Source organism: Aquarana catesbeiana, linkage group LG01, assembly GCF_042186555.1.
Source record: "Aquarana catesbeiana isolate 2022-GZ linkage group LG01, ASM4218655v1, whole genome shotgun sequence".
Lineage (NCBI taxonomy): Eukaryota > Metazoa > Chordata > Amphibia > Anura > Ranidae > Aquarana > Aquarana catesbeiana.
In genome coordinates, this window is record NC_133324.1 from 391,986,462 (window position 1) to 392,010,965 (window position 24,504).

At 40.3% G+C, this 24,504-nt stretch overlaps 1 protein-coding gene across 1 annotated transcript in view; it reads right to left on the bottom strand.

Moving 5' to 3' along the window:
* Positions 1–783: 783 nt before the first annotated feature.
* Positions 784–24,504, bottom strand: part of LOC141147219 (cytochrome P450 1A1-like) — a 34,285-nt gene continuing 10,564 nt past the window's right edge. Inside the window, exons 2-7 of the mRNA XM_073634384.1 lie at positions 21,819–22,636; positions 16,417–16,540; positions 15,383–15,472; positions 11,892–12,015; positions 9,395–9,481; positions 784–4,271 (exon numbers count right to left, since the gene is read on the bottom strand). Coding sequence (XP_073490485.1) covers positions 3,989–4,271; positions 9,395–9,481; positions 11,892–12,015; positions 15,383–15,472; positions 16,417–16,540; positions 21,819–22,636 — 1,526 coding nt within the window. The 3' untranslated portion in view covers positions 784–3,988. The remainder of the gene's footprint in view (positions 4,272–9,394; positions 9,482–11,891; positions 12,016–15,382; positions 15,473–16,416; positions 16,541–21,818; positions 22,637–24,504) is intronic.

The window sequence follows — 24,504 nt, forward strand, 5'->3', positions numbered from 1 at the left end:
TCTTGGGTTCTAAGTTGTTAAATAGTGCATCTCTTGTCTGAGAGCCAGCATTCCCAATTTTGCTGGAACTTGGGAGTTGCATGGTGTATATACACAAACATCCTGAGTGAGTTGGCAACCCCTTTAAACTTAATTTAAATTGTTATACTTAAAGAGGAACTGCAGTCTGCTCACATAATTTGTAATAAAAAACATCTTTGCCATTCTGAAGCTTCCCTCCAACCACTTTGCATATTATTTTATATACTGTGATTCTGTACTTGCCAAATATGCTGCAGAAATCTCCCTTCACTAAGTCTGGCAGCATCCATTTTAACTCTGGGCAGCTGAAGCTGCTGCCTGTTCACTTCCTGGATTTACACCGACACACAGAGGCACACTGCCAGCTCTGCAGTTCTAATTGGCCCTCTTATGACTCACCCCCTCCCTTCCTGGCAAACTCTCATGAGAGTGAAAAGAGAGAGTTGTGCATGATGTCATAAACCTAGGCTTTTTACCAGACAAGAAACAGGAAGTGGGCTGTATAAGGTATTTAATGGTAGAAAAAAGTTTTACTATCCAAAGTTAAAGCAACAAAAGCAGAAGATTTAATAGATGTAAAGATGAAAAAATTACTGAAGTTCCGCATTAATTTTGACCAAGTACATGATGCGATAAAAGCAGTAGGAACGAAAGGACACATTAATTTAAGAATGGGAGTTATTTGTCCTACGTTAGAAAAGGGTTTCATGGAATGAAAAATTATCCATTCTAAAAAGTACATGAATAAAACACTCCCAGAGGTATTTCCTATGTTTTTATTTACTATGAAATCTTCACAACACACTTATATTAAATGTGATAAATTATACAGAACAGGAGAAATTACCCTCAGTAAGGTAATTGTATCATAATTGATTTCTGTCAGTAAGATAAATACATAATTTGCTGTGTTTTGGTTTCTAAAGTAGTTCTCATTGAGAAATTAAATTGTACTATGTACAGTGGAATTGTACTGTACATAGCAATCATAAAGAAATGTTAAGTAAGACGAAAGCAAAGGAAAAGAAATCAAATGTATTTTCTCTAATGAACTCTTTTATCTTGAAGGTACAAAGTAAAATTTTCCATCGTTTTGCATTGGTGTCTCTCAGAGCCCATCTTGACTTTGGCAAAGGTTTTACCAAAAGCACGGGGTCATATTTCTTTTTAGAAATGAGCTAATCAGGCTATGGGTAAAACGAACACTAAAAAGCCTACTATTTATACATTAGACATTAATACTAAAAGTATCTCAAAGTAAAGTTACAAATTATTATACAATTAACTCCCTCTGTCTGGTCTCAGTAACAATACTGTATTTTATTGGCAGGCAGCATAATTTGTTAATACATTAATCATAGTTTAAAAAAAAAAAAGTAAAAAAGTAATACATGTTTAGCACCATTATTTCACTAAACATATCAATCCTACATTTAGGCCTCATGCACACATTTTTACAGCTGCTTCTAGGGGCGTCTGGCGTTTCTTTTCCCTGCCTCTAAACGCCCATCCATGTTGGCCTATGTGTCTATGCACACATAGGTTTTTAGCAGCATTTAGTGGCAGGAGCTTTTAGAGACTTTTTAGGCAGGAAAAACAAGCCACTATTGTGCCCAGGAGCAGCAGAGTTGGACAGAAAAAATGCTTGACGCTAATAAAAGCTGCTAAGCTGCTAAACGTGTCTAAACGCAAGTGCTTGAGCATTAATTAATTTCAATGGCTAGAATAAATTATTTATTCTGGGCAATTATATTACTTAACACCCAAGAGCTTGATGCTTGTAAAAGCTAGTAAAAGCTTTAGATACTTTTACAAGCATCGGGCATTTTTTCTGCAAAAACGCTGTTGGCTTCTAGGAGAGTTTAAAAAAAGCCCTGTATGCATGAGGCTGTAAAGTAATGCTTGATGTCCAGTCTAGTGATATCTAGTAAGGCAAAAAAGTCAAGTGATATAAGTATCTGTTATGCCGCATACACACGAGCGGACTGGTCCGACGGACTATCCGACGGACTTTCGGCGGACTGCCAACAGACTTTCCCAACGAACAGACTTGCCTACACACGATCACTCCAAAGTCTGACGGATTCGTACGTGATGACGTACGACCCGACTAAAATAAGGAAGTTGATAGCAAGTAGCCAATAGCTGCCCTAGCGTGGATTTTCATCCGTCAGACTAGCATACAGATGAGCGGACTTTTCGATAGGAACTGGGTTCGGCGAAGTTCCGACGTAAAGATTTGAAATGCCGCGTACACACGAGCGGACTATCTGATGGACTTTCGGGCGGACTGCCAACGGACTTTCCCAACGGACTTGCCTACACACGATCACACCAAAGTCCGACGGATTCATACGTGATGACGTACGACCGGACTAAAATAAGGAAGTTGATAGCCAATAGCTGCCCTAGCGTCGGTTTTCATCCATCGGACTAGCATACAGACAACCAGAACTGGGTCCGGCGGAGTTCCAACATAAAGATTTGAAACATGTTCCAAATCTAAAGTCCGTCAGATTTTTGACCGAAAAAGTCCACTGCAGGTCCAATGAAGCCCACACTCGGTCGAATTGTAGGCCAGACTCGGTCCGTCGGACCAGTCCGGTCGAAAAGTCTGCTCGTATGTACGCGGCATTACTCTTTTATTTTGTTTACACCTATGCATTCTTTAGTATATTTTGCAGAAACGCATTAAAGTCCATTTAACATAATTTTCTATGGATCTAGCTCACATCTGTGTGTTTTGAGCCGGTGCGTTTTTTGGAAAGGGTCAGGGTTTTTTTTGCCTGCAGCAGATTGTGTCATAGACTTCAATGAACCTGCACCAAGTGTTGTGTTTTTGATGTGTTTTTTTTTTCTTGGACTAAAAGAAAAGTATGACAGTTCATAAAGTGTAACTCTGATGTGACTTGAGTGCCAGAGTGTAAAGTCGCAACAAAGTCAGACTCCATGAACAGAACTGTCATACTTTCCTATTAGCAAACAAAATGCAAAATGTATAAAAAACATGTTAAAAATGCATAAAAAACGTGTGTTCAAAAACCCAAAACACGCCGAAAAAATGCATCAACCGCAACCTGCATAGATGTGAACCAAACTGTTAATGTATTGGTCCTTTTTTTGATCAAAGAAAACAATTTCATGATAAGCATCAATGGTCATCATGCAGTGTTAAAAATGCTTTTGTAAATTAGAACAATAGATTTCAGACTGACTGTGCTCCAATCAACATGTAGACAAACATTTAGAAATTTTATATATAGGATAACTGGAACAAAGTCTGGAGAATTGCCAGTAAAATAAAGCTTAATGTATCTGTTTGGTGGTGTTTGACAGCATTGTTTTCTGGATAATATTACTCCAAGCTTTTTTGAAAGTACTATTAGAATGTCCTTTTCTGAGATATGACAATTCTGTATGTCTTTTTATATACTTTTGTAATAAAAATATTTAAAAAAAAATCATTTTAATGCTTATGGTGGTTCCGTAAAAGTCCTTTTTGCCTCCAAAAAAATTTTTTTTTTTGCCCTAGTACACAGTAACTTGGGAAAGTAGCTGCCATTTACTACCATATCATCTTTTAGCACAGTCTTCAAGACCAGAAACAGGTAGGACTTAGCTACAAAGTTTGTTAAAACCCTTGTAACGTACAAAGATCACCCAGAAGGGATCATTTTTGTTTTCTTCTTATCAAAAGTGGAGCTACTCTTTAAGTACTTACACTTTAGGCCTGACAGCAGCTTTTTTTATTTTTTTTTTTAAATTGAGTTGCTTTAAAATGGGATCCTGTACCAGTATAATCTGCACTGGAAATAAAGAGTTGTCCAAAATCATAAACAAACTTCTATCCACTGCTCAGTAATGTGCTCTACTACTCATAGGAAGCACTGAATAATCATTGGTAAAATTCTACCAACACTCCAAAGAAGAACAATTATATTGTGACTTTTTGAAATGAAAATATGGTTCATGTTCTAATTTCAGTTTTGAGGTTGTATGGCTTTGGTTTCATTGTTAATCCAAAAACCGGTGTTAAGTCCACAGCGTGTTCAGACTCCTTCACTAGGTGGAGTCGTTGCAGTACACATGTGAGAATAATAAACATTTCGTTACGAGCTACGTCCTCTCCCACACATTTTCTGACTCCCATACCAAAAATTAACACCTTCTCTATTAGGCTTTTATCAATATGTCCAGCTTCATCAAGGAACCTTTCTGGGATGAAATGGTCAGCATCTTTCCATATTGTCCTGTAAAGTCAAACAAATAATTTATATTGCAAGAATACATTGAGAGACAGTGGCAACAGTAATGCGAAAACTCAGAAATTGAAAGCAAGAACTTCAAGTCAGTGAGTGTAAAAGATGTTCTGGTGTTGGTGGTCAGTGGGTTTAAAAAACGTTCTGTTGTTGGTGGTCAGTGGGAGTAAAAAACGTCCTGGTGTTGGTGGTCAGTGGGACTAAAAAAATGTCCTGGTATCAGTGGTCAATGAGCAGAAAATGTATCAGTGAGAGAATGAACAATGTCACATCATTGGTGTCAGTGAAGTGCCCATTGTTACTGTCTGTGGGAGGAGGAAACGTGCCCCATTGTTGGTGTCAGTAGAAACAATAGTGTCCTGTTATTGGTGTCAATGGGAGGAATAGTAGAAGCTCTTTCCTTTCTATATTCTCTATGTCCAGGCTCTGCTTCTCTACTGGCTGGATGACAAACCAGCTGAAACAATTTAGATATTGAGATGCAAGAGATGACAGTATCGGCTAAGGAACATTGCTGGGTACTAGAGCACTGGTATCAGTTGCCACTCTGACAGCAGGGGCAGCATTGTTGTGGGGGTTTTGTCCCTAAGCCAGCCCTGGCACTTGCCACACTATCCAGCAGACTGGTAACATGTAGGTAAAGGGTTGTAACCATGCCTGTAGACCATAGTTTAAGAACAAATGAATTACTTACTTCATACAAGTTTTGTAAAATGTCAAAGTATTACGGAAATCTTCCCCCTTCAAGGCCAGTTGCTAACCATACAGGCTCTGCACTGCCAGCACCCAGGTGTTGAACTTTTGTCGGGCCACAAATGCAAGAATAGCTTATTCTCCCAAACAGCACATGCACTTTATAAAGACATGCAATGCCAAGTCTACCTGTCTTCCTCCACCTGACAATGCCAATCTTGTAGTCTGTTTTTTTCAAACATACAGTGGGGACGGAAAGTATTCAGACCCCCTTAAATTGTTCACTCTTTGTTATATTGCAGCCATTTGCTAAAATCATTTAAGTTCATTTTTTTCCTCATTAATGTACACACAGCACCCCATATTGACAGAAAAACACAGAATTGTTGACATTTTTGCAGATTTATTAAAAAAGAAAAACTGAAATATCACATGGTCCTAAGTATTCAGACCCTTTGCTGTGACACTCATATATTTAACTCAGGTACTGTCCATTTCTTCTGATCATCCTTGAGATGGTTCTACACCTTCATTTGAGTCCAGCTGTGTTTGATTATACTGATTGGACTTGATTAGGAAAGCCACACACCTGTCTATATAAGACCTTACAGCTCACAGTGCATGTCAGAGCAAATGAGAATCATGAGGTCAAAAGAACTGCCTGAAGAGCTCAGAGACAGAATTGTGGCAAGGCACAGATCTGGCCAAGGTTACAAAAATATTTCTAATATTATAAACTATACCCTAAGTTCAGATGTCTATGACATGTAGGAACTCCATCACTAAATGCTGTATCCCGGTCTCAAGATAAAATATCCCTAAGATATGAGAAAGCCGGGAAAATTGTGATATAAAATAATATAAAATAAAATAAAACACCTATGATGCAAAAGGTACTGAATTGTGCTGGGTAAATTTTGTGAAGAATACCCTACTGAAAAAATATATGGTCTACCATGTGTTGTTGTACTGACAGGAGTGAAACAAATAGTTCAATAATCTTTACAATAAAAAAAGAAAGAAAATAGACCCCAAAGTTCAAAAGTTTTGGGACAAAATGGCGCCAGAAACCAAAAAAATTTTTTAAATTGAATAAGAAAACAGCAGTGAATTAAGAGTGTCAGTGCAGTATCTATTAAACCAGTCTCAAATTATAAGTGAAATATTGAATTGGGTAGTGAATAACCCCAAGGTTCAAAAGTATTGTGACAATAAGCGCCTGCTAAGAGTAAAGTGTAAGAAACTTAATAGAGTGAGATATAGGGTAAACACTCCCTGAACATAAAATACAATGCATATAACAGTTCCAAGAATATCATGCACAAAATATAAATTCCAGTATCTTATATATCATAGCTGGTGGTGGTTCATTTCTAAAAAGTTAGTTTATATATATATATATATATATATACTCCATATAGAAAAGTTTTCAGCCAGATGGGAAAGATAAGTACAGTGTATATATTATATATTTTTCACCCTTGAGGGCATTGCATCAGTGACTTCTGTGCTTGTTATTCAAGTAGTGACTTGAAGTGCTCACCCCTCAGTGCTCCCCCACTCACCAGAATTAATCACCCCTGCAGGGGTACCGAGCGATAGAGTGGGTGCTTTAGGGTGGTTGGTGATCTCTCCGGTTATGCTGCTGTTTCTCTGATTAATGCGATCCTTACAATTATTCCAGGGTAAGCTATGTGCTCCAAGATGACCAGGTTACTCCATACCACCTTTGTCTGTTAAACTCTCCGGAAATCCAGAGACAAGAGAAACACAAGGAGGCTTCCTTCGTGAAGTATGTCAAATATTTATTGCACAAAAGCTTAAAACAGTCCACTATGGCAAGTCATAGTAGAAAAAATAGCAAGTCTTAATAGAAAAATAGTGAAACCGGCACCGCTGTATGCAAGGATGGGATCAGAAGCGAGCTGTAAGCGTGCGTCCCACCTTGCGTTCCAGCCTCCACTTCCGGGTATGACGTGTGAGCGTGACTCCGCCTTACGCGTTTCGTCATAGGACGTTTTCAAAGACGGTGAGTGGGGGAGCACTGGGGGGTGAGCACTTCAAGTCACTACTTGAATAACAAGCACAGAAGTCACTGATGCAATGCCCTCAAGGGTGAAAAATATATAATATATACACTGTACTTATCTTTCCCATCTGGCTGAAAACTTTTCTATATGGAGTATATATATATATATATATATATATATATATATATATATAAACTAACTTTTTAGAAATGAACCACCACCAGCTATGATATATAAGATACTGGAATTTATATTTTGTGCATGATATTCTTGGAACTGTTATATGCATTGTATTTTATGTTCAGGGAGTGTTTACCCTATATCTCACTCTATTAAGTTTCTTACACTTTACTCTTAGCAGGCGCTTATTGTCACAATACTTTTGAACCTTGGGGTTATTCACTACCCAATTCAATATTCCACTTATAATTTGAGACTGGTTTAATAGATACTGCACTGACACTCTTAATTCACTGATGTTTTTTTATTCAATTTAAAAAAATTTTTTGGTTTCTGGCGCCATTTTGTCCCCAAACTTTTGAACTTTGGGGTCTATTTTCTTTCTTTTTTTATTGTAAAGATTTATTGAACTATTTGTTTCACTCCTGTCAGTACAACAACACATGGTAGACCATATATTTTTTCAGTAGGGTATTCTTCACAAAATTTACCCAGCACAATTCAATACCTTTTGCATCATAGGTGTTTTATTTTATTTTATATTATTTTATATCACAATTTTTCCGGCTTTCTCATATCTTAGGGATATTTTATCTTGAGATATCTTGAGGATACGGCATTTAGTGATGGAGTTCCTACATGTCATAGACATCTGAACTTAGGGTATAGTTTATAATATTTGCACTATTAATTAATTATTACAGAGGGCAGCGCCATTTCTATCTCCTTACTATCTATTTACTCTTGCAATTAGACCCCTAGGGGTACTAATTAGAGATAGGCAGCAGCCCTTAGTTTGTCCTAAGCGCGGATTTATACATATATATCAACAAAAATATTTCTGCTGCACTCAAGGTTCCTAAGAGCACAGTGGCTCCATAATCCTTAATCCATAATCCTCCAAAATCTTTAAATGGAAGACGTTTGGGATGACCAGAACCCTTCCTAGAGCTGGCCTTCCAGCCAAACTGAGCTATCGGGGGAGAAGAGCCTTGGTGAGAGAGGTAAAGAAGAACCCAAAGATCACTGTGGCTGAGCTCCAGAGATGCAGTCGGGAGATGGGAGAAGGCTGTAGAAAGTCAACCATCACTGCAGCCCTCCACCAGTCGGGGCTTTATGGCAGAGTGGCCCGACAGAAGCCTCTCCTCAGTGCAAGACACATAAAAGCCTGCATGGAGTTTGCAAAAAACACCTGAAGGACTCCAAGATGGTGACAAATAAGATTCTCTGGTCTGATGAGACCAAGATAGAACTTTTTGGCCTTAATTCTAAGCGGCATGTGCGGAGAAAACCAGGCACTGCTCATCACCTGTCCGATACAGTCCCAACAGTGAAGCATGGTGGTGGCAGCATCATGCTGTGGGGGTGTTTTTCAGCTGCAGGGACAGGACGACTGGTTGTAATTGAGGGAAAGATGAATGCGGCCAAGATCAGGGATATCCTGGACAAAAACCTTCTCCAGAGTGCTCAGGACCTCAGACTGGGCCGAAGGTTTACCTTCCAACAAGACAATGACCCTAAGCATACAGCTAAAATAACTAAGGAGTGGCTTCACAACAACTCCATGACTGTTCTTGAATGGCCCAGCCAGAGCCCTGACTTAAACCCAAATGAGCATCTCTAGAGACCTAAAAATGGCTGTCCACCAACGTTTACCATCCAGCCTGACAGAACTGGAGAGGATCTGCAAGGAGGAATGGCAGAGGATCCCCAAATCCAGGTGTTAAAAACCTGTTGCATCTTTCCCAAAAAGACTCATAGATCAAAAGAGTGTTTCTACTAAATACTGGGCAAAGGATCTGAATACTTAGGACCATGTGATATTTCAGTTTTTCTTTTTTAATAAATCTGCAAAAATGTCAACAATTCTGTGTTTTTCTGTCAGTATGGGGTTCTGTGTGTACATTAATGAGGAAAGAAATGATTTTAGCAAATGGCTGCAATATAACAAAGAGTGAAAAATTTAAGGGGGTCTGAATACTTTCCGTCTCCACTGTATGTATTTTTCATTGTAATGCAACTATACCAGTGAAACTCTTTTAAGAGTGCTGTTCACGGAAAAGGTGATGAAAACACACAAACTGCACATAAGAAAAAAAATACTTTTGGTTCCTCTACCAAGTTAGGAAGGGATGGAAATGTAAATTTAATAACAATTTGCAATTACATTATATAATTTTGAGTCCTTCAATTGAATAAAACCTTACTTACGGATCATGGTTTACTTGGTACATATTTACAAATATTGATGTATTTTTTGGAAGAAAGTAATCATTCAATGTTGTGTCCCTCGTAGTACTAAAAAACAAAAAAAAAATATTATTGTATTTTTCTATTTTTTTTTTGTAAATTGCACTGTGGTATTTCCAAAATGGTATATTATTTAATCAGGCCAGGTAGGTGTTTTAACACTAAAACAGTGCTTTCAGGTGCTAAAAGTGTCTCTCAGCTAAGTAGCCCAGTATGCCCTACTGACAGAACTGCGAGAAAAGTGCCCGAAATCCAATCCAAGGTACAGAAGATCTTAATCTAGGATAACTGTGATTGTTGCCGTTCTTTTTCAAAAGAATACAATCACTGAAGCTCGCCTGCGTGCTATTCACGTCTGCAAGTAATTGCTGTGGGCCCTGTCTTTATTAAGATGAAGGGTATGTCAGAAATGCCTTACAGAGGTAGTCAGGGTTATAGATGCTAAGAGCATGGGAGAAGTTTCTACCTTTTGCCAGATGGTGGAAGAATCTCTAATAGAATTCTCCTTGCCAAGCCTCACACAAAGAGATTTCATGGCTCAATGGTATTACATCTGTCTCCAGTTCAGAAGGTGGATTCACATAATATTGAGGTCGGTAGCCCTATTAGAGGCAAGATTTTCAGCAGGGAGTAGGTGAACTTCAGCTGGCAAGGAAGGGCACAAAAGGAGAAGCTGGATTGGCTGCTAGGCCACTTTTTTAATCAGACAATGCAAGATTTAGAGAAGCCAGAGGGCCCTAGGTAATACATTTTCTATCTCTTTTCTTCAGACGGAGGAAGTAGATTGCATGCCTTTCAGGAGAAAATGTCACTTCAGAATAGCCCAGGACATCAGCATCAGCGATGCTACTGAAAGTGAGAACACCCATCATTCCCAGCAGAAGAAGCCTAGTAGGGATTGCAAAGTCTTCTTTTACTTTAATTGTTAAGAGATTACCTATCCTCTCAAGCTTTTTGGTCGCTGGGTGGCCTCCTGTTGAGAGAAAAGTTGGCGTGGGCTCCATCGGGCAAGGTGGCATTAGCCTTCAGATATTCCAATGAGTTGGATAGGTTCAGAACCCTCAGAGATCATTGCTGGGCCCAACTCATGATTTTGAATATCTAGGTGGTCCTACACTCAGTTCAGCAAGGAATGCTTTTCCTCATCAAATAGCCTCAGATTGATGAATCTGTCCTCAGATTAAAACTTTCTGAACCAGGAGCCACTTGGCTTTCCACTTTTACTTGCACATGATTGGATGATAGAAATCATCAGAGCTTCCCCTCATTCACTAAGCTCTAGAGCAAATTCCCTTGCAAAATGTACAGTTTATTTGAGTGTACAATTTATTTGCCTTTAGTAAATCAACCCCTAGGAGTGCTTCCTGAGCTTTTTCACTTAAGATAACTGCTTCTCAGTCTTGGTGCAAGACTTCCACCTGGGCTTCTAACCTCACTTCCCTCTACCAGATGGATGTTCAGCCTCATTTGAAGCCAGCTTTGGGAATAAGACTTTTTGAGCAGCACCTTTAAGCTGCAGCTTAATGTTGCTGTTATGTCCTGGGCCTCTTGCCATTTATTTACTGTATTTATTTACTATAAGAGTTCCCTTCACTGGAACTAAGGGGCCAAGCCCAACCCCTGAAAAACAACCCCACGCCAAAATCCCCCCTCCACCAAATGATTTGGACCAGTGCACAAAGCAAGGTCCATAAAGACATGGACGAGCAAGTTTGGGGTGGAGGAACTTGACTGGCCTGCACAGAGTCCTGACCTCAACCCAATAGAACACCGTTGGGATGAATTAGAGTGAAGACTGCAAGCCAGGCCTTTTCTTTAACATCAGTGCCTGACCTTACAAATGCGCATCTGGAAGAATGGTCGAACATTCCCATTGACACATTCTTAAACCTTGTGGACATCCTTCTCAGAAGGGTTGAAGCTGGTATAGCTGCAAAGGGTGGGCCAACTCAATATTGAACGCTACAGACTAAGACTGGGAAGGCATTAAAGTTCATGTGCATGTAAATGCAGGCGTGCCAATACTTTTGATAATATAGTTTATGTGGGACAGCCAACTGGTCCTCTTCTTGCATGTTCCTTCAACACTACTAATGGACTCAGCAGTCGTCACCACAGCTGTTTTTGGCAGGAACACTGAAGCCTCCTCACTTCCTGATAAAATTGGATTTGCCAAGTTGACACCAGGAAAATTGTATCAAATGCTTACCATAATTTTCCTTCCTGGCACTATTTCATGGTAGTGTACTGAACCCACCCAGTTCATTCCTAGCGTCTTCATGGGGAATGGACTGTTGTGTGGGCTGCAACACTTCATAGTCCTGTAGGTGGAAGTAGGCAGAGCTACTAACACATGTTTGCTGCCATGGATTGGCACCAAGAAAGGAAAATTAAAGTATTTGCTACAGTTTTCCATTAAGTGTGTACACGTGTTTGAAATATGTTTATGTATACATACCAGTGTGGGATTGTAAATGGTAGAAATGATGAATGTCTCATGACTTCATTGATAAATGCTTCTGTGTAATGCAAAACCTTCCTATCATCAAATCTTGGTGATCTGCTGATTCCAATATTTTCATCTGTACAAAATTAGATGCAAGAATGAAAAGTACAAAAAATATGGTCATTACAGTTATGACGTGCAAGCTGCAGAAACCCATAACAACTAATGAGATTGGAACTTTTTTTAGTTTATAGCAGCTAGATGAACGAGGATTGTTTCGTGATGTGGTTTAATGCAATTTTTATAAAACAGTTTGCCTAATGCCACGTACACACGAGCGGACTTTCCGGCATACTTGGTCCGGTGGACCAGAGTCCGCCAAACAATCCGATCGTGTGCAGGCTCCGGCGGACTTTTTTTTCCCAAAAAAGTCTGCCGTACCTAGATTTGAAACAGGTACAAGTCGCCGGACTCAGTTCCTGACGGAAAGTCCGTTCGTCTGTATGCTGGTCCGACGGACAGGGTATTGCATCTCGCGCTTGCTGCAATAGAAAAAACGAATTTTCCTATTGCGGCAAGCGCGGGGCATCCCAGGCCCTTAGGTCTGGTATGGATTATAAAGGGAACCCCCTACACCGAAAAAACGGCGTGGGGTCCCCCCTAAAATCCATACCAGACCCCGATCCGAGCACGCAGCCCGGCCGGTCAGGAAAGGGGGTGGGGACGAGCGAGCGCCCCCCCTCCTGAACCGTACCAGGCCACATGCCCTCAACATGGGGGGTGGGTGATGATCACCGGGTGATGTTGACCACGCCCCCTAAAACGTCACAGTCCCAGCATGCCCAGGGACTGTGACGGCATAAGGGGGCGGGGTCTCCGCCTATATAAGTCACAGCGGAGTGCTCAGAGAGCAGTCCAGCCGGAGAAACCGTTGTGTCAACATCTGGAGAAGAGAGGAGGGAAGAAGCCGAGAAGCCAGAAGTCCGGGCCTCCGCTGGCAAAAGAGCGGCATGAAGACAGCGGAGGAGCCGGCAAAAGAACTGGAACACCGGGAGAAGAGGCCAGAGAGAGCGGAGAAGAACCAACTGGACGCCGGGAGAAGAGGAACCGGAGGGACCCCCGAAGCCGGAAGAAGACCCCCGAAGCCGGGGAAAGACCCCCAAAGCTGGAGGAAGACCCCCCCGGAGCTGTCTAATAAATTATTTTAAAAACCTGTGTAGTGTGTTTTATTATTGACACTTTTTCCCTAGGTAAATGGGTAGGGGTACCATGTACCCCATACTCATTCACATAGAGTGGGGGGCCGGGATCTGGGGGCCCTCTTATTATAGGGGACTCCCGGATTCCGATAAGCCCCCTGCCCGCAGACCCCGACAACCAACGGCCAGGGTTGTCGGGAAGAGGCCCTTGTCCTCATCAACATGGGGACAAGGTGTTTTGGGGTGGGGGGCTCACTCGTCCCCACCCCCTTTCCTGATCGGCCGGGCTGCGTGCTCGGATCGGGGTCTGGTATGGATTTTAGGGGGTTCCCTTTATAATCCATACCAGACTTAAGGGCCTGGTATGCCCCGCGACGGGGCCCGCAAGGTGTCAATCTCGCCGATAAAAGCGGCGAGATTCACTTCCTTTTCTAGTCCCGTCATACCCGAGTCACATTCAAAATGAACGGACTTAGCCGTGTGTGGGCAAGTCCGTTCATTCTGAAAGTCCGCCGTAACTCCGGCGAAAGTCTGTCAGAAATATGGGCGGACCTAGCCTGCCGGAAAGTCCGGTCATGTGTAGGCAAGTCCGTCCGTTCAGGTAGTCCGCCGGAAAGTCCGGCGGAAAGACCATCGGACCAAGTCTGCTGGAAAGTCCGATCGTGTGTACGAGGCATTAGGCTCAGTTCAAACATTTCTACATGTTTTGCAATATGGATGTTAAAGGGTAAGTTCACCTTTACTAAAAAACCCACTATGCTGGCACACATAGACATGTGGTGTGCTAAATTTACTTTTCAGCCAGGTCTCTCACTCATTTTAAAGAATGTATCCCATAACAATGTTAAAAAGAACCCTTTTTTAAATCTTCTTAAAATCCTCTCTTTGAACTTAAAGGGAACCCTGGCTGGAAGTTAAATTTAGCATTTTATGCTGCTATACACATAAAGGACAACATAGTGTGTTTTTTGGTAAAAAATACCTTTCCATCTAAAGGGAGTATGGCAACTAGGTACAGCACAGTTGCTCAGTTGTTAGTAATGTGACCTTGCAAGATTTTAGGCTTGAGTTTACAGCAGTATATACTATGAAAAATCAGGCCCAGACTTATTAGCTATTGTATTAAACCTAAAGTGCGCCTCTGTCCGGACTATGAACATTTTATTATTCACATATTATTAAGAAGAAGTCAAGAGCTTGTAATTCCTGATCTCTGTAGCTGCTTGCAATGTGAAGTAATTAATTCCCAAAGATCCTCAAAGATGACAACAAAGACTATATAGTCTGGTTTTAGTATGTTCTAACAGTAAAGAAACACCTGGTGTTTGTTTACATAAGAGGGCTATTAGGATATCAAAAGGACAGCTAATTTCCCAACCTTCTCACATGGAAAAGAGGGATACTTGCACAGGATACACCTTTGTCACCTACCTCCCAATCACATGGACCATGATTAATTAAAGTATAGGAATGACCACTTAAACCTAGAGCTGCTTTCATTGCTACTTTTCCTTTTATTCGTGTTTAAAAATAATCCATGCAACAATCTGAGGGGTGTAAGAACGCTTAGTGCAATAAAAAAAAAAAAACCTCTGGCAGTTAAATCGTACATTTATTTACATATTTCTACACTAGAGTTAAAAGAGGAACTGTGGAGAAATGCATCATTCTTCACAGAAGAATCACTGTCCTCGTAGTCAGCTCTCTCTGCTCCCTGCTGGACTGCTACTGAGTCATTTCTGGCAGGAAGGAGCAGGGGAATCTGAGCTGCTAACAGAAGGACATGCTACTGCTGTATTTCTTGAGGGTGCATTGCTCCTCAGTTCCTGCAACTACAGAGGTCAGTGAGGACTTATGTTAACGCTCATTTACTTGCATGACCATTGTGTGGCAACAGATTTTTTTAAGCACCCAAACCATTTGCTCTTTTCCTTAAAGTAATTCTAAAGGTATTTTTAAAATAACAAACAGCTCATACTTACCTCTCCAATCAGAAGAGAGAAGGGGCTGGGCCAGGCTCCGTGTCTGAATGGACACAGGGAGCTGTGACTCAGCTTGGGTGCCCCCATAGCAAGGACCCAAGAAAAGGAGGATCTGGACTTCTCTGTGCAAATCCACTGCAACAGAGCAGGTAAGTATAACATGTTTGTTATTTTTATAGGAAAAAAAAAACAGACTTTACAATCACTTTAAATCTGATAGCAGCTGCACTTGCCATTCACTGGCTACAATGAGACAGTAGTACAAGCTACATGGTTTTAGTTTTGCAACCTAAAACTGTATTATGGTAACACAAATGTTTACCTATTTCCTTGTGAATTTTATCTTGTATCTCTGGATACTTCAGTAAGTACAGAATACACCACAGTAGTCCAGAGGATATGGTGTCGAATCCTAAAAAGAAGACAATAAATAATAATAATATTCTTAGCTGCATTGAAGAAGTGTGCCAAAAAAAATATTTATCGGTACTTCTAATCAGATAGTTGTTAGCTATTGTGGAACATGGTAGCTTTCATGTATGAAAGCTCAGTTCTCTGTTCAAAATGAGACTTCTTTGCATTGAATGTTGACTCTTGAAAAAAAATTACGCAATACAAACCCTTTTGGTGCAGTTGGTCAATAGTCTCTCTGTGTGTCGTACACAAATGATCCTGTCAAGGGACCTCAGAAAAGTATATTGGCATCACAAAGCTCAGAGGACGGAGCCAAGTTTCTAACAATGGTTTGTTTTTTTCTGCTAACAAAGTTGATTAGTAGAGATAACTTGGCACTTCTGCTTTTCCCCTGTATGGGCAGTAATGAGTATTTTGACTAACTTGAAAACTTTAAAAGCTGAAAAGTGTAGGCACTTGTAAGAAGGCTATAGAAGAGTATTGCTTTTGTCAGATCTTTAAAGAGATTCCAGAGGGATCTTGAGAACGTGTCTCTCTGGAATTAGCTCTAGGATATCCACATCAGACAATGACAAGAAGGCTGTGTTTGGGGGGCATATCTAGACTGCATCTCTGGATCTGCTGTTAGTTTTGACACATTATTTTTACCAAATGTAGCTTCTGAGAAGTCATAATAAAATCATGTATTCGTTTTAATTACCTAGGTTTGTGGCATATTTATTTTAAAGTGGTCTTTTTTTAACTTTGACATTGGTATCCATGTTTTTAAGCTGTCTGCTTTTTAACTTTTTGCTTTTGTAAATTCCAAAACTTATTTTGCCCTGAGAGAGGCCTAAGTACAGCTGAGCAACAAGCAAGTTTTTCCTAATATATATATTACATTCGGATTGAAATGTTACTGTGCATGTTACTGAATGAACAATAAGATATAATAAATATCACCTGCACCAAATATGTCATTCACAGTGATTATGATCTGTTCATCAGTTAGTTTGTGCAGTTTATCCACGGTGTTTCTGTTACTGCAGAGCTGAATAAGGGCATCTGTTATATCTCTGATATTATTCTGGAAAACAAAAAGAGACATTTCTGTTACTACACATGTAGAAATATTGTATGTTACTAAATTCCTTTTTACATTTGTGTGAATTCTATAGTCAGCAATAGGCTGTAAGCAGTCTAACTGTACCTCAACAGTATTTTTCTCTAAGCAGAGTCTATTTTCTTTGCCACATGTTGTTTGAGCTTGCTCCAGCAGGTTGTGATAGAGAGATATGATTCAGTGCTATTGATATTGTATAACCTGGCTAATCAGTGTGTAACCAGGTTGCCTACAGTGTTGTGTATGTTAGGTAGTTGGCTTGTCTAGGCCAGGGAAAGGGTTAACTGCAGCACCACAGTTCCCAGTCTTCCACCTGGTGATATATATAAATAGGGGGAAGGTCGCTTCAAGGAGGGATCTTGGGAAAGCTGAGAGTTGGACGGTAGCTAAGAGAATGAAGAAACGTCACAGTCCTCGGAAGCCTAAGATCCAAGAACCAGCATGTAATAAGCATGAGATGCCCGTGTTCCAGTAGACACTACCAGTCATTGGGGATCGCCAGCTTAGGACTAGCACCTGAAAAGGTATGCCTGGGCAGCCAGTTTCATTCGTTTAGGCTCTGCACTTTGTTATGCACGTTGTCTGCTCTGCCGTAAGAAGTGGCAGTAAAGATTTCAAACTGTCTCAAGCCTGGTCTGAAGTCATTCAATGGAGTGTATAATGGTTTCTGGTGTATGAAAGAACAGGGTCAGTAAAACACATGTGGGATATGAAGCAAAGCTACTACGAAAGGTCTACTTGGCAAGGCAAGCAGGAGGAGGATTGAAGTTGCTATGGGTAACCAGTAACTCTTTTCACATTATTAACCAGTAAGTAGTGCAAGGTACATTGCATCCAGTCATGAAGCGTGGTACCTGGGGTAGATGACAGGTCCTCCAGTAGCTAGGGGATTGGTGTTCTGGTTCCCTCCCTAGTGGTCGGTTCCACAAAAGTATCTGGGACCAAGACCTCATGGACCTGGTCACATGGTACAGAAGAGTGGAAGGAGTTAAGTGCACACATGAGATCCACGGTAGGTTCATAGCAGGACCCCATTCTGTCACTGGGAGTGAAGTGGCAGAGGTATGCTGGAATGGTGGCATGGGCATAGACTCAGCTGTGTCCTTGTAAGTGTAATGTAGCACTGCCCCCTTGGGGGGTTGCTTATAACTGCATGTTCCTCTGCGCCACCTTGGCATAACACACTGACACCAGGTACAGGCATACCCCACTTTTAAGTACACAATAGGGTTTATTTACTAAAGCTGGAAAGTGCAAAATCAGGCTCACTTCTGCATAGAAACCAATGAGCTTCTAACCACAGCTTGTTCAATTAAGCTTTGGTAATAAACCTGGAAGCTCATTGGTTTCTATGCAGAAGTGAGCCTGATTTTGCATGTTCCAGCTTTAGTAAATAAACCCCATTGTGTACTTAAAAGTGGGGTATGCTTGTATATGGATTAGCTCTCTTGGTTTTACTTACTCAAGAGGAGAGTCTTGTAAAAGGGCATAAGTCAGCCAAGTCCTGGATAAACAGCCAAGACTTATTTGAGAAAGTCCCCAAGCAATTAAATGACAATTGGCAATGACAGAAATATAATATTAGGCATACAGAAAACAGACAGTAAATGAATGGGTTTCAAAAGGGTTAGTGGTTGCTGAATATAATACCGCTGCTAAAGGAGAACCCCAGGCCGGCTTATTATACCTTTAATCCTAATGAGAGATTAAGTAATATAGTGGCTAGTGGTGTGTCCCTTTAAGTGGGGATGGAATTAGCAGAGTTCAATGATACAAGGCCTTGAAGTAACTTCACCGGCAAGTAGGAGCTCAAAGAAATGGCTTCACACCATGTTCCCTACTGCACATGTGCGAAGCATGCTGCGCTTTCTGATTGGCCCAGTGACGGAGGAATGAGGAGGGGGCCGAACTTCCAGAAGATCGGGCTGTGGCCTGGTCTCCCGGAAGTGTAGAAGGGGACCTGTCAAAACCAGGTCCCCCATTCCCCCCTCACCGCTGAAAGGTGTTAAATGTGACACCAGAGGGCGGATGAAGCAATTAAGCAGAAGTTCCACTTTTGGTTGGAACTCTGCTTTAAAGCCAGTCTCTCCTCGACTAGGCACATTAAAAAGTTTGCAGAGATCTGTCCTCCTAGGAGGAACCCCTGAAGTTGTTAGCTGTTCCAGATAAGGGTGGAAGGCAAAGCTGCAACTTTCCCCTACATATTGACTTTTGGTGAGGTATAGTGTAGTGAAATTATACACAGGAACATTTCCATGCTGTCTTTCCTTGAATGTGGAGACTGAGGCACCAATTTACCCCCAACTGCCAAGGAGCTAGAGCTCTGCAGGAACACCACCAGCACAGTCTGTGATGTTGAGGGTAACCATGAGAAACTTTGAGAAAGATCTAAAAGATATTGAGGTCCAACCAAATGTTTGAAATCCAGTGTACTATGGGTATATCCTGATCCAAATGTCATCCTTCTTCCCATATTAGTTCCCATAGTGCTCATTATTTCTGGACAACAAGAGAAAAGAACAAACTCTGAGATTAATGTTCATGGGACTTTAAGACAACTTTCACACCGAGGGCGTTTTGCAGGCGCTATAGAGTTAAAAATAGCACCTGCAATCTGCCCTCAAACAGCTGCAGCATTGTCTCCAGTGTGAAAGCCCGAGGGCTTTCACACCGGAGCGCTGCGCTGGCAGGATGTCAGGAAAAGTCCTGTCAGCAGCTTCTTTGAAGCGGTGAAGGAGCGGTGTGTTTACCGCTCCTCCCCATTGAAATCAATGGGGCAGCGCTGGAATACCGCCTGCAAAACGCCGCTATTGCGGTGCATTGCGGGCGGTTTTAACTCTTTCTCGGCCGCTAGCGGGGGTAAAAGCGCCCCGCTAGTGGCCAAAATGTGCCGCAAATCCGACGGTAAAACGCTGCTATAAATAGCGGCGTTTTACCACCGACGCTATAGGCGGCTCGGTGTGAAAGGTATCTAAGTAGATGGACATAGAACATTATTATTATTATTGTTATTTAGGATTTATATAGCACCAACAGTCTGTGCAGTGCTTTACATTATAAAATATATTAAATTATATTTTATATATTACACTTGAACATATTACAAAATATGTACATTTGTACATATTACATGTTATATTACATTTTTAATGCAGCTGTTTTATAGCTGAGGTTCATGTGCAATTATCGAGGATCAATACAAATATCGCTACACACAAAAATAAGTATTCAGTTCTATCATGCCCCAAAGTAATCCCACAGTGACATACTGTATGAAAACACAATAAACTTTTAGAAGCATATGCAAAACCTACCACTCATAAAAGCGTTAACAAGTTAATGTAATTTGAAAAATAGTTTTAATAATCTTTAAAACTGCAGCTTTCGGCTTTCATAACAATACATGGTGATGTTGCCATGAAGGTCCTTGTAAAAGCACTTCCTGTTTTGGGGTAACAAAACCATGTCATTGTCCCCCATTTGTGCTCTTATGTTTTCACTCTGTCACAGGGCTTCCAATTAAGATTACAAGTGTCCATTGGAATATATATTATACAGGCACATCAAAGACACCAGCAATGGAGTCCACACATGTAGACAGAAAGTGCCTGTACAAAAGTTGCAGGAAATCAGCAGCATTAGGATGCAACAAAGGATTAAACATTAAAAACAAATGTTTTGATTTAAAAATTAATCCACTAATGGTTAGCTCCTACTTTAATTTCCTGTACCATTAGCAGTTTGCTCATTTTATTTATTTATTTTTTCTTCTTTATTTGACAACACCAAGAAATGCATGGCAAAATACAATAAAACAAGTACATGACTTAAAGGATACAACACAAACTAAAAAAAAAAACCCTTTCATTAAACAAATACAGAGACCCCTTCTGCTGACCATTGCTGTTTATTGCTGTTGGTTGCCATGATGATCCTTGATTTCAATACTTTCTGAGTCACTGGCACAGAACAATCATCCAGATAAATTATTATTCTGGCCAATGAAATGAATTAATGTCCAAGCTTCTAAACACATTTACAAAAATGTGGCTTTAGGCGTGCCAGAAGAAAGGCTTTCAGAAGAGCTAGGCAAATGTCCAGTGTACATGAGTCCTTATACTACTTTTCAATCCTGATGCAATCCATTGGTTAAGTAGCTAAGAAGTGAGGACTGGACATTCTCTGATCTTTTTTTTAAAGGAAGAATGTGGTATAAATGTGGTATATTTTATTATTTACTTTTATTACATTATGACTGGATGTACATAACATCAAATGGAAAACAAGTACAGATATCATTAGGCTATTATCCAGCTCTTTACAGGGCTGAAATAAAAGGGTTTTGGAGTCAACATATCTATAAGCAAGAACTTTCATTTTTATACCCTGCAAACATATTAAAGGAAAACTATCACATGATAAAATATTATTATGATGCTTCTTTTATAAAACACTTTAGTTTAGAATATAAATAGAAACTGTGTATTCTTTAATATTTACCACAAAACAAAATAGTTTCACTTTCTACCCTTAAATTGTACCTGGTGGTCCAAAAACATTATGAACTGGCATCCTCTGTATTGTTTATGCATTCAGACTGCACTTTCTGGTGAACAGCCTGAGACCTCTACCACTTTCTATCATTAGCCATTAGTAAATGAAACAAGGATGGGTTTTGCCATTTTATGTACAGTATATTAGAATATCCTAAGTTTTAGGAGGGCCAGTGTATGCCACATGAAGTCAAGAAGTGACATGTGGGTACTTGGTGATACCCGCCTGATTAATTGGTATCTGTTTACATTTTTGGGGGCCAGTGGGTTTTTGTAACCTTGCTTGAATCGAGTCCTCTCTATACCAGGTGACCCTTCTTCTGGAAGTGTAAGATATTTTATAGATAAAATGTCTTTTTTCTCCAGTTCATGTTTTAAATACAGATCTTCAAAATATCACATATAAATAGCATAACCAATGATATGTCCCTTCAAAAAAAAAAAAAATTCTTGTGAAGGAGCTTAAATGAGGAGAAGGAAGAATTGAATTAGTTTTCGTTCTGTATTTGGCTTAGGTGACTTGAGTAGGGACTATTTTAGAATGAGTAACAGCATGAAAACATAAATCCTGCAGAAATGAGTACTATTATCTTATAAATGTTAAGATTTTCAAGAGCGGAGTAATAAAAACAACAGAAGAAGTTAAAACTAACTTCATACTAATAAGACAATTATTTATGGTCCCTTACCTCATCAAGTGACTCATAGTGATCTTGTACAGATTTAGCTATGAAATCATTCAAAGCTTCTATAAATTTCTTCAGCTGATTAAGAGCAGATGATGGAAAATATTTTAAAACTGGGATAAAATCTGCCAGAAGTCCAGCCCCAGACAATCTTTGAAGGTCATCATTTAGTTCAACTATTTGGAGAAACTCTTTGTCATGATGATTATATCTCTTACCAAAACACAATGAGCACACCACATTGGCAACCGTAATTGTTACAAGGGGGAGAGGGTTGAAACTCCCCTGCTTTGCTGACAGTTGTGTCATGTTGTTAACCAGCTCTGATGCTTCCGCAGATATGTATTCTTCAAGACGACAAGAGCAGTTTGATGAACTGGCCTCTTCTTTTGAAAAAGATCTTAAAGCATTTTTCATAATTTTCTTATGTATTTTCCAAGCTTCACTGTACTTCTCTGAAAATGTCATACTTTGTCCATTGGCCAGCAGCGAAAAAGAATAGAACTCTGGCCTGTTTGCAAAATGTTCCCCTTGTTTACCAAGGACCTTTTTTACTGTGTCAGAACCACTTACAACGACTATAGGCACCATGCCCAATTTGATGAGGAAGACATCTCCATAAAGTTTTCTCATCTCAGTAAGAGATATATGAGCTTGATCTCCAAGCTGAAAGAAGTTCCCAACAATAGGCAGTGACCATGGGCCTGGCAAAGCAAGTCCTCTTCTTTTGCGTGACCTCAGTACAAGTAAAACAGTTGTTAAGGTAATTAGAACCACAGTCACTTCAAATGAAAAAAGTTCTCCCAGTAGGTTCTTCAAAGCTGTAAAGGAAATAAACATAGTCTTTAAATACTTCCCGTACAGTGTTTATTGCTACACATTTCCCAATCTTAAGAGCCTAATCATAACTTTGGCCCTTTCCTTCAGTAACCATACACTGCAATCTTTGGCACACGCCATGGCCACGGATATCCCACTACAAACTGTGGAAGCTTTTAACACGTATGCTTTCCCCAGTTATTACCTTATTATACTCACAAGGTTAAAGATATTAAAGTACTCATATTAACAATATTAAGAGGCACATGTCTCTTATTTCCTAATTGTGGCTTGCTCAAAAGTGCAAGTGCATTCAATATGATTTTCTACATTAGTATGACTATTCAATAGAGTCTTGATACACAGCTACAAGTACCCATAGCGCACAACTTTATTCTTGCTTACATAACAGTACTTAACCAGTTCAGCCCTTGACGATTTTCCCCCTTAACCACTTCAGCTCCAGAAGGATCTTCCCCCATTCTGACCAGGCCATTTTTTGCGATTCGGCACTGTGTTGCTTTAACTGACAATTGCGCAGGAGTGCAATGTTGTACCCAAACAAAATTGATGTCCCTTTTTCCCCACAAATAGAACTTTCTTTTGGTGGTATTTGATCACTTCTGTGGTTTTTATTTTTTGCGCTATAAACGAAAAAAGCGTCAATTTTGGAAAATAACACAATATTTTGTACCTTTTGCTATAATAAATATCCACCCAAAAAAAAAAAAAAAAAACACATTTCTTCATCAGTTTGGCCGATATGTATTCTTCTACATATGTTTGGTAAAAAAAATCGCAATAAGCGTATATTGATTGGTTTGTGCAAAAGTTATAGTGTCTACAAAATAGGGGATAGATTTATGTCATTTTTATTATTATTATTATTTTTTTTTACTAGTAATGGCGGCGATCTGTGATTTTTAACGGGACTGCGACATTGCGGCTGACAGATCGGACACTTTGGACTCTTTTTTGGGACCATTGACATTTATACAGAGATCAGAGCTAAAAATAGCCACTGATTACTGTGTAAATGTCATTGGCAGGGAAGGGGTTAACACTAGGGGCAATCAAGGGGTTAAATGTGTTCCCTCAGTTTGTTCTAACTGTAGGGGGGATGGAACTGCCTGGGGGAGGAGACCGATCATTATTCCTATATACTAGGAACAAACGATCTGTCTCTACTCCCCTGACAGAACCGGGATTTGTGTTTACACACACAGATTCAAGTTCTCGTTCTGTCAGGAGCGATCACGGGTGCCTGGCGGACATCGCGCCCACCGGGCACGTGCATCGGCTCCAGGGACAAGCTGCGGGCACACGCGTGCCTGCTATAGCGTTTTAAAGAGTCGACGTATAGCTATGGCGATTTGAGCAGCCGTGCCAACCTGCTGCAGTATAAATGCGGCGGCTGGTCAGCAAGTGGTTAATGACCGGGCCATTTTTTGAGATATGACGCTGCGCTGCTTTAACTGACAATTGTGCAGTTGTGCGACGTTACATAGTTACATAATAGGTTAGGTCGAAAAAAGACACAAGTCCATCAAGTCCAACCTATGTGTGTGATTATATGTCAGTATTACATTGTATATCCCTGTATGTTGCGATCGTTCAGGTGCTTATCTGCCCCTTATGATGCCTCCCGCTGAGACCACTGCCTGTGGGAGGGAATTCCACATCCTTGCTGCTCTTACATTAAAGAACCCTCTACTTAGTTTAAGGTTAAACCTCTTTTCTTCTAATTTTAATGCGTGGCCACGAGTCTTGTTAAACTCCCTTCTGCAAAAAAGTTTTATCCCTATTGTGGGGTCACCAGTATGGTATTTGTATGTTGAAATCATATCCCTTCTCAAGCGTCTCTTCTCCA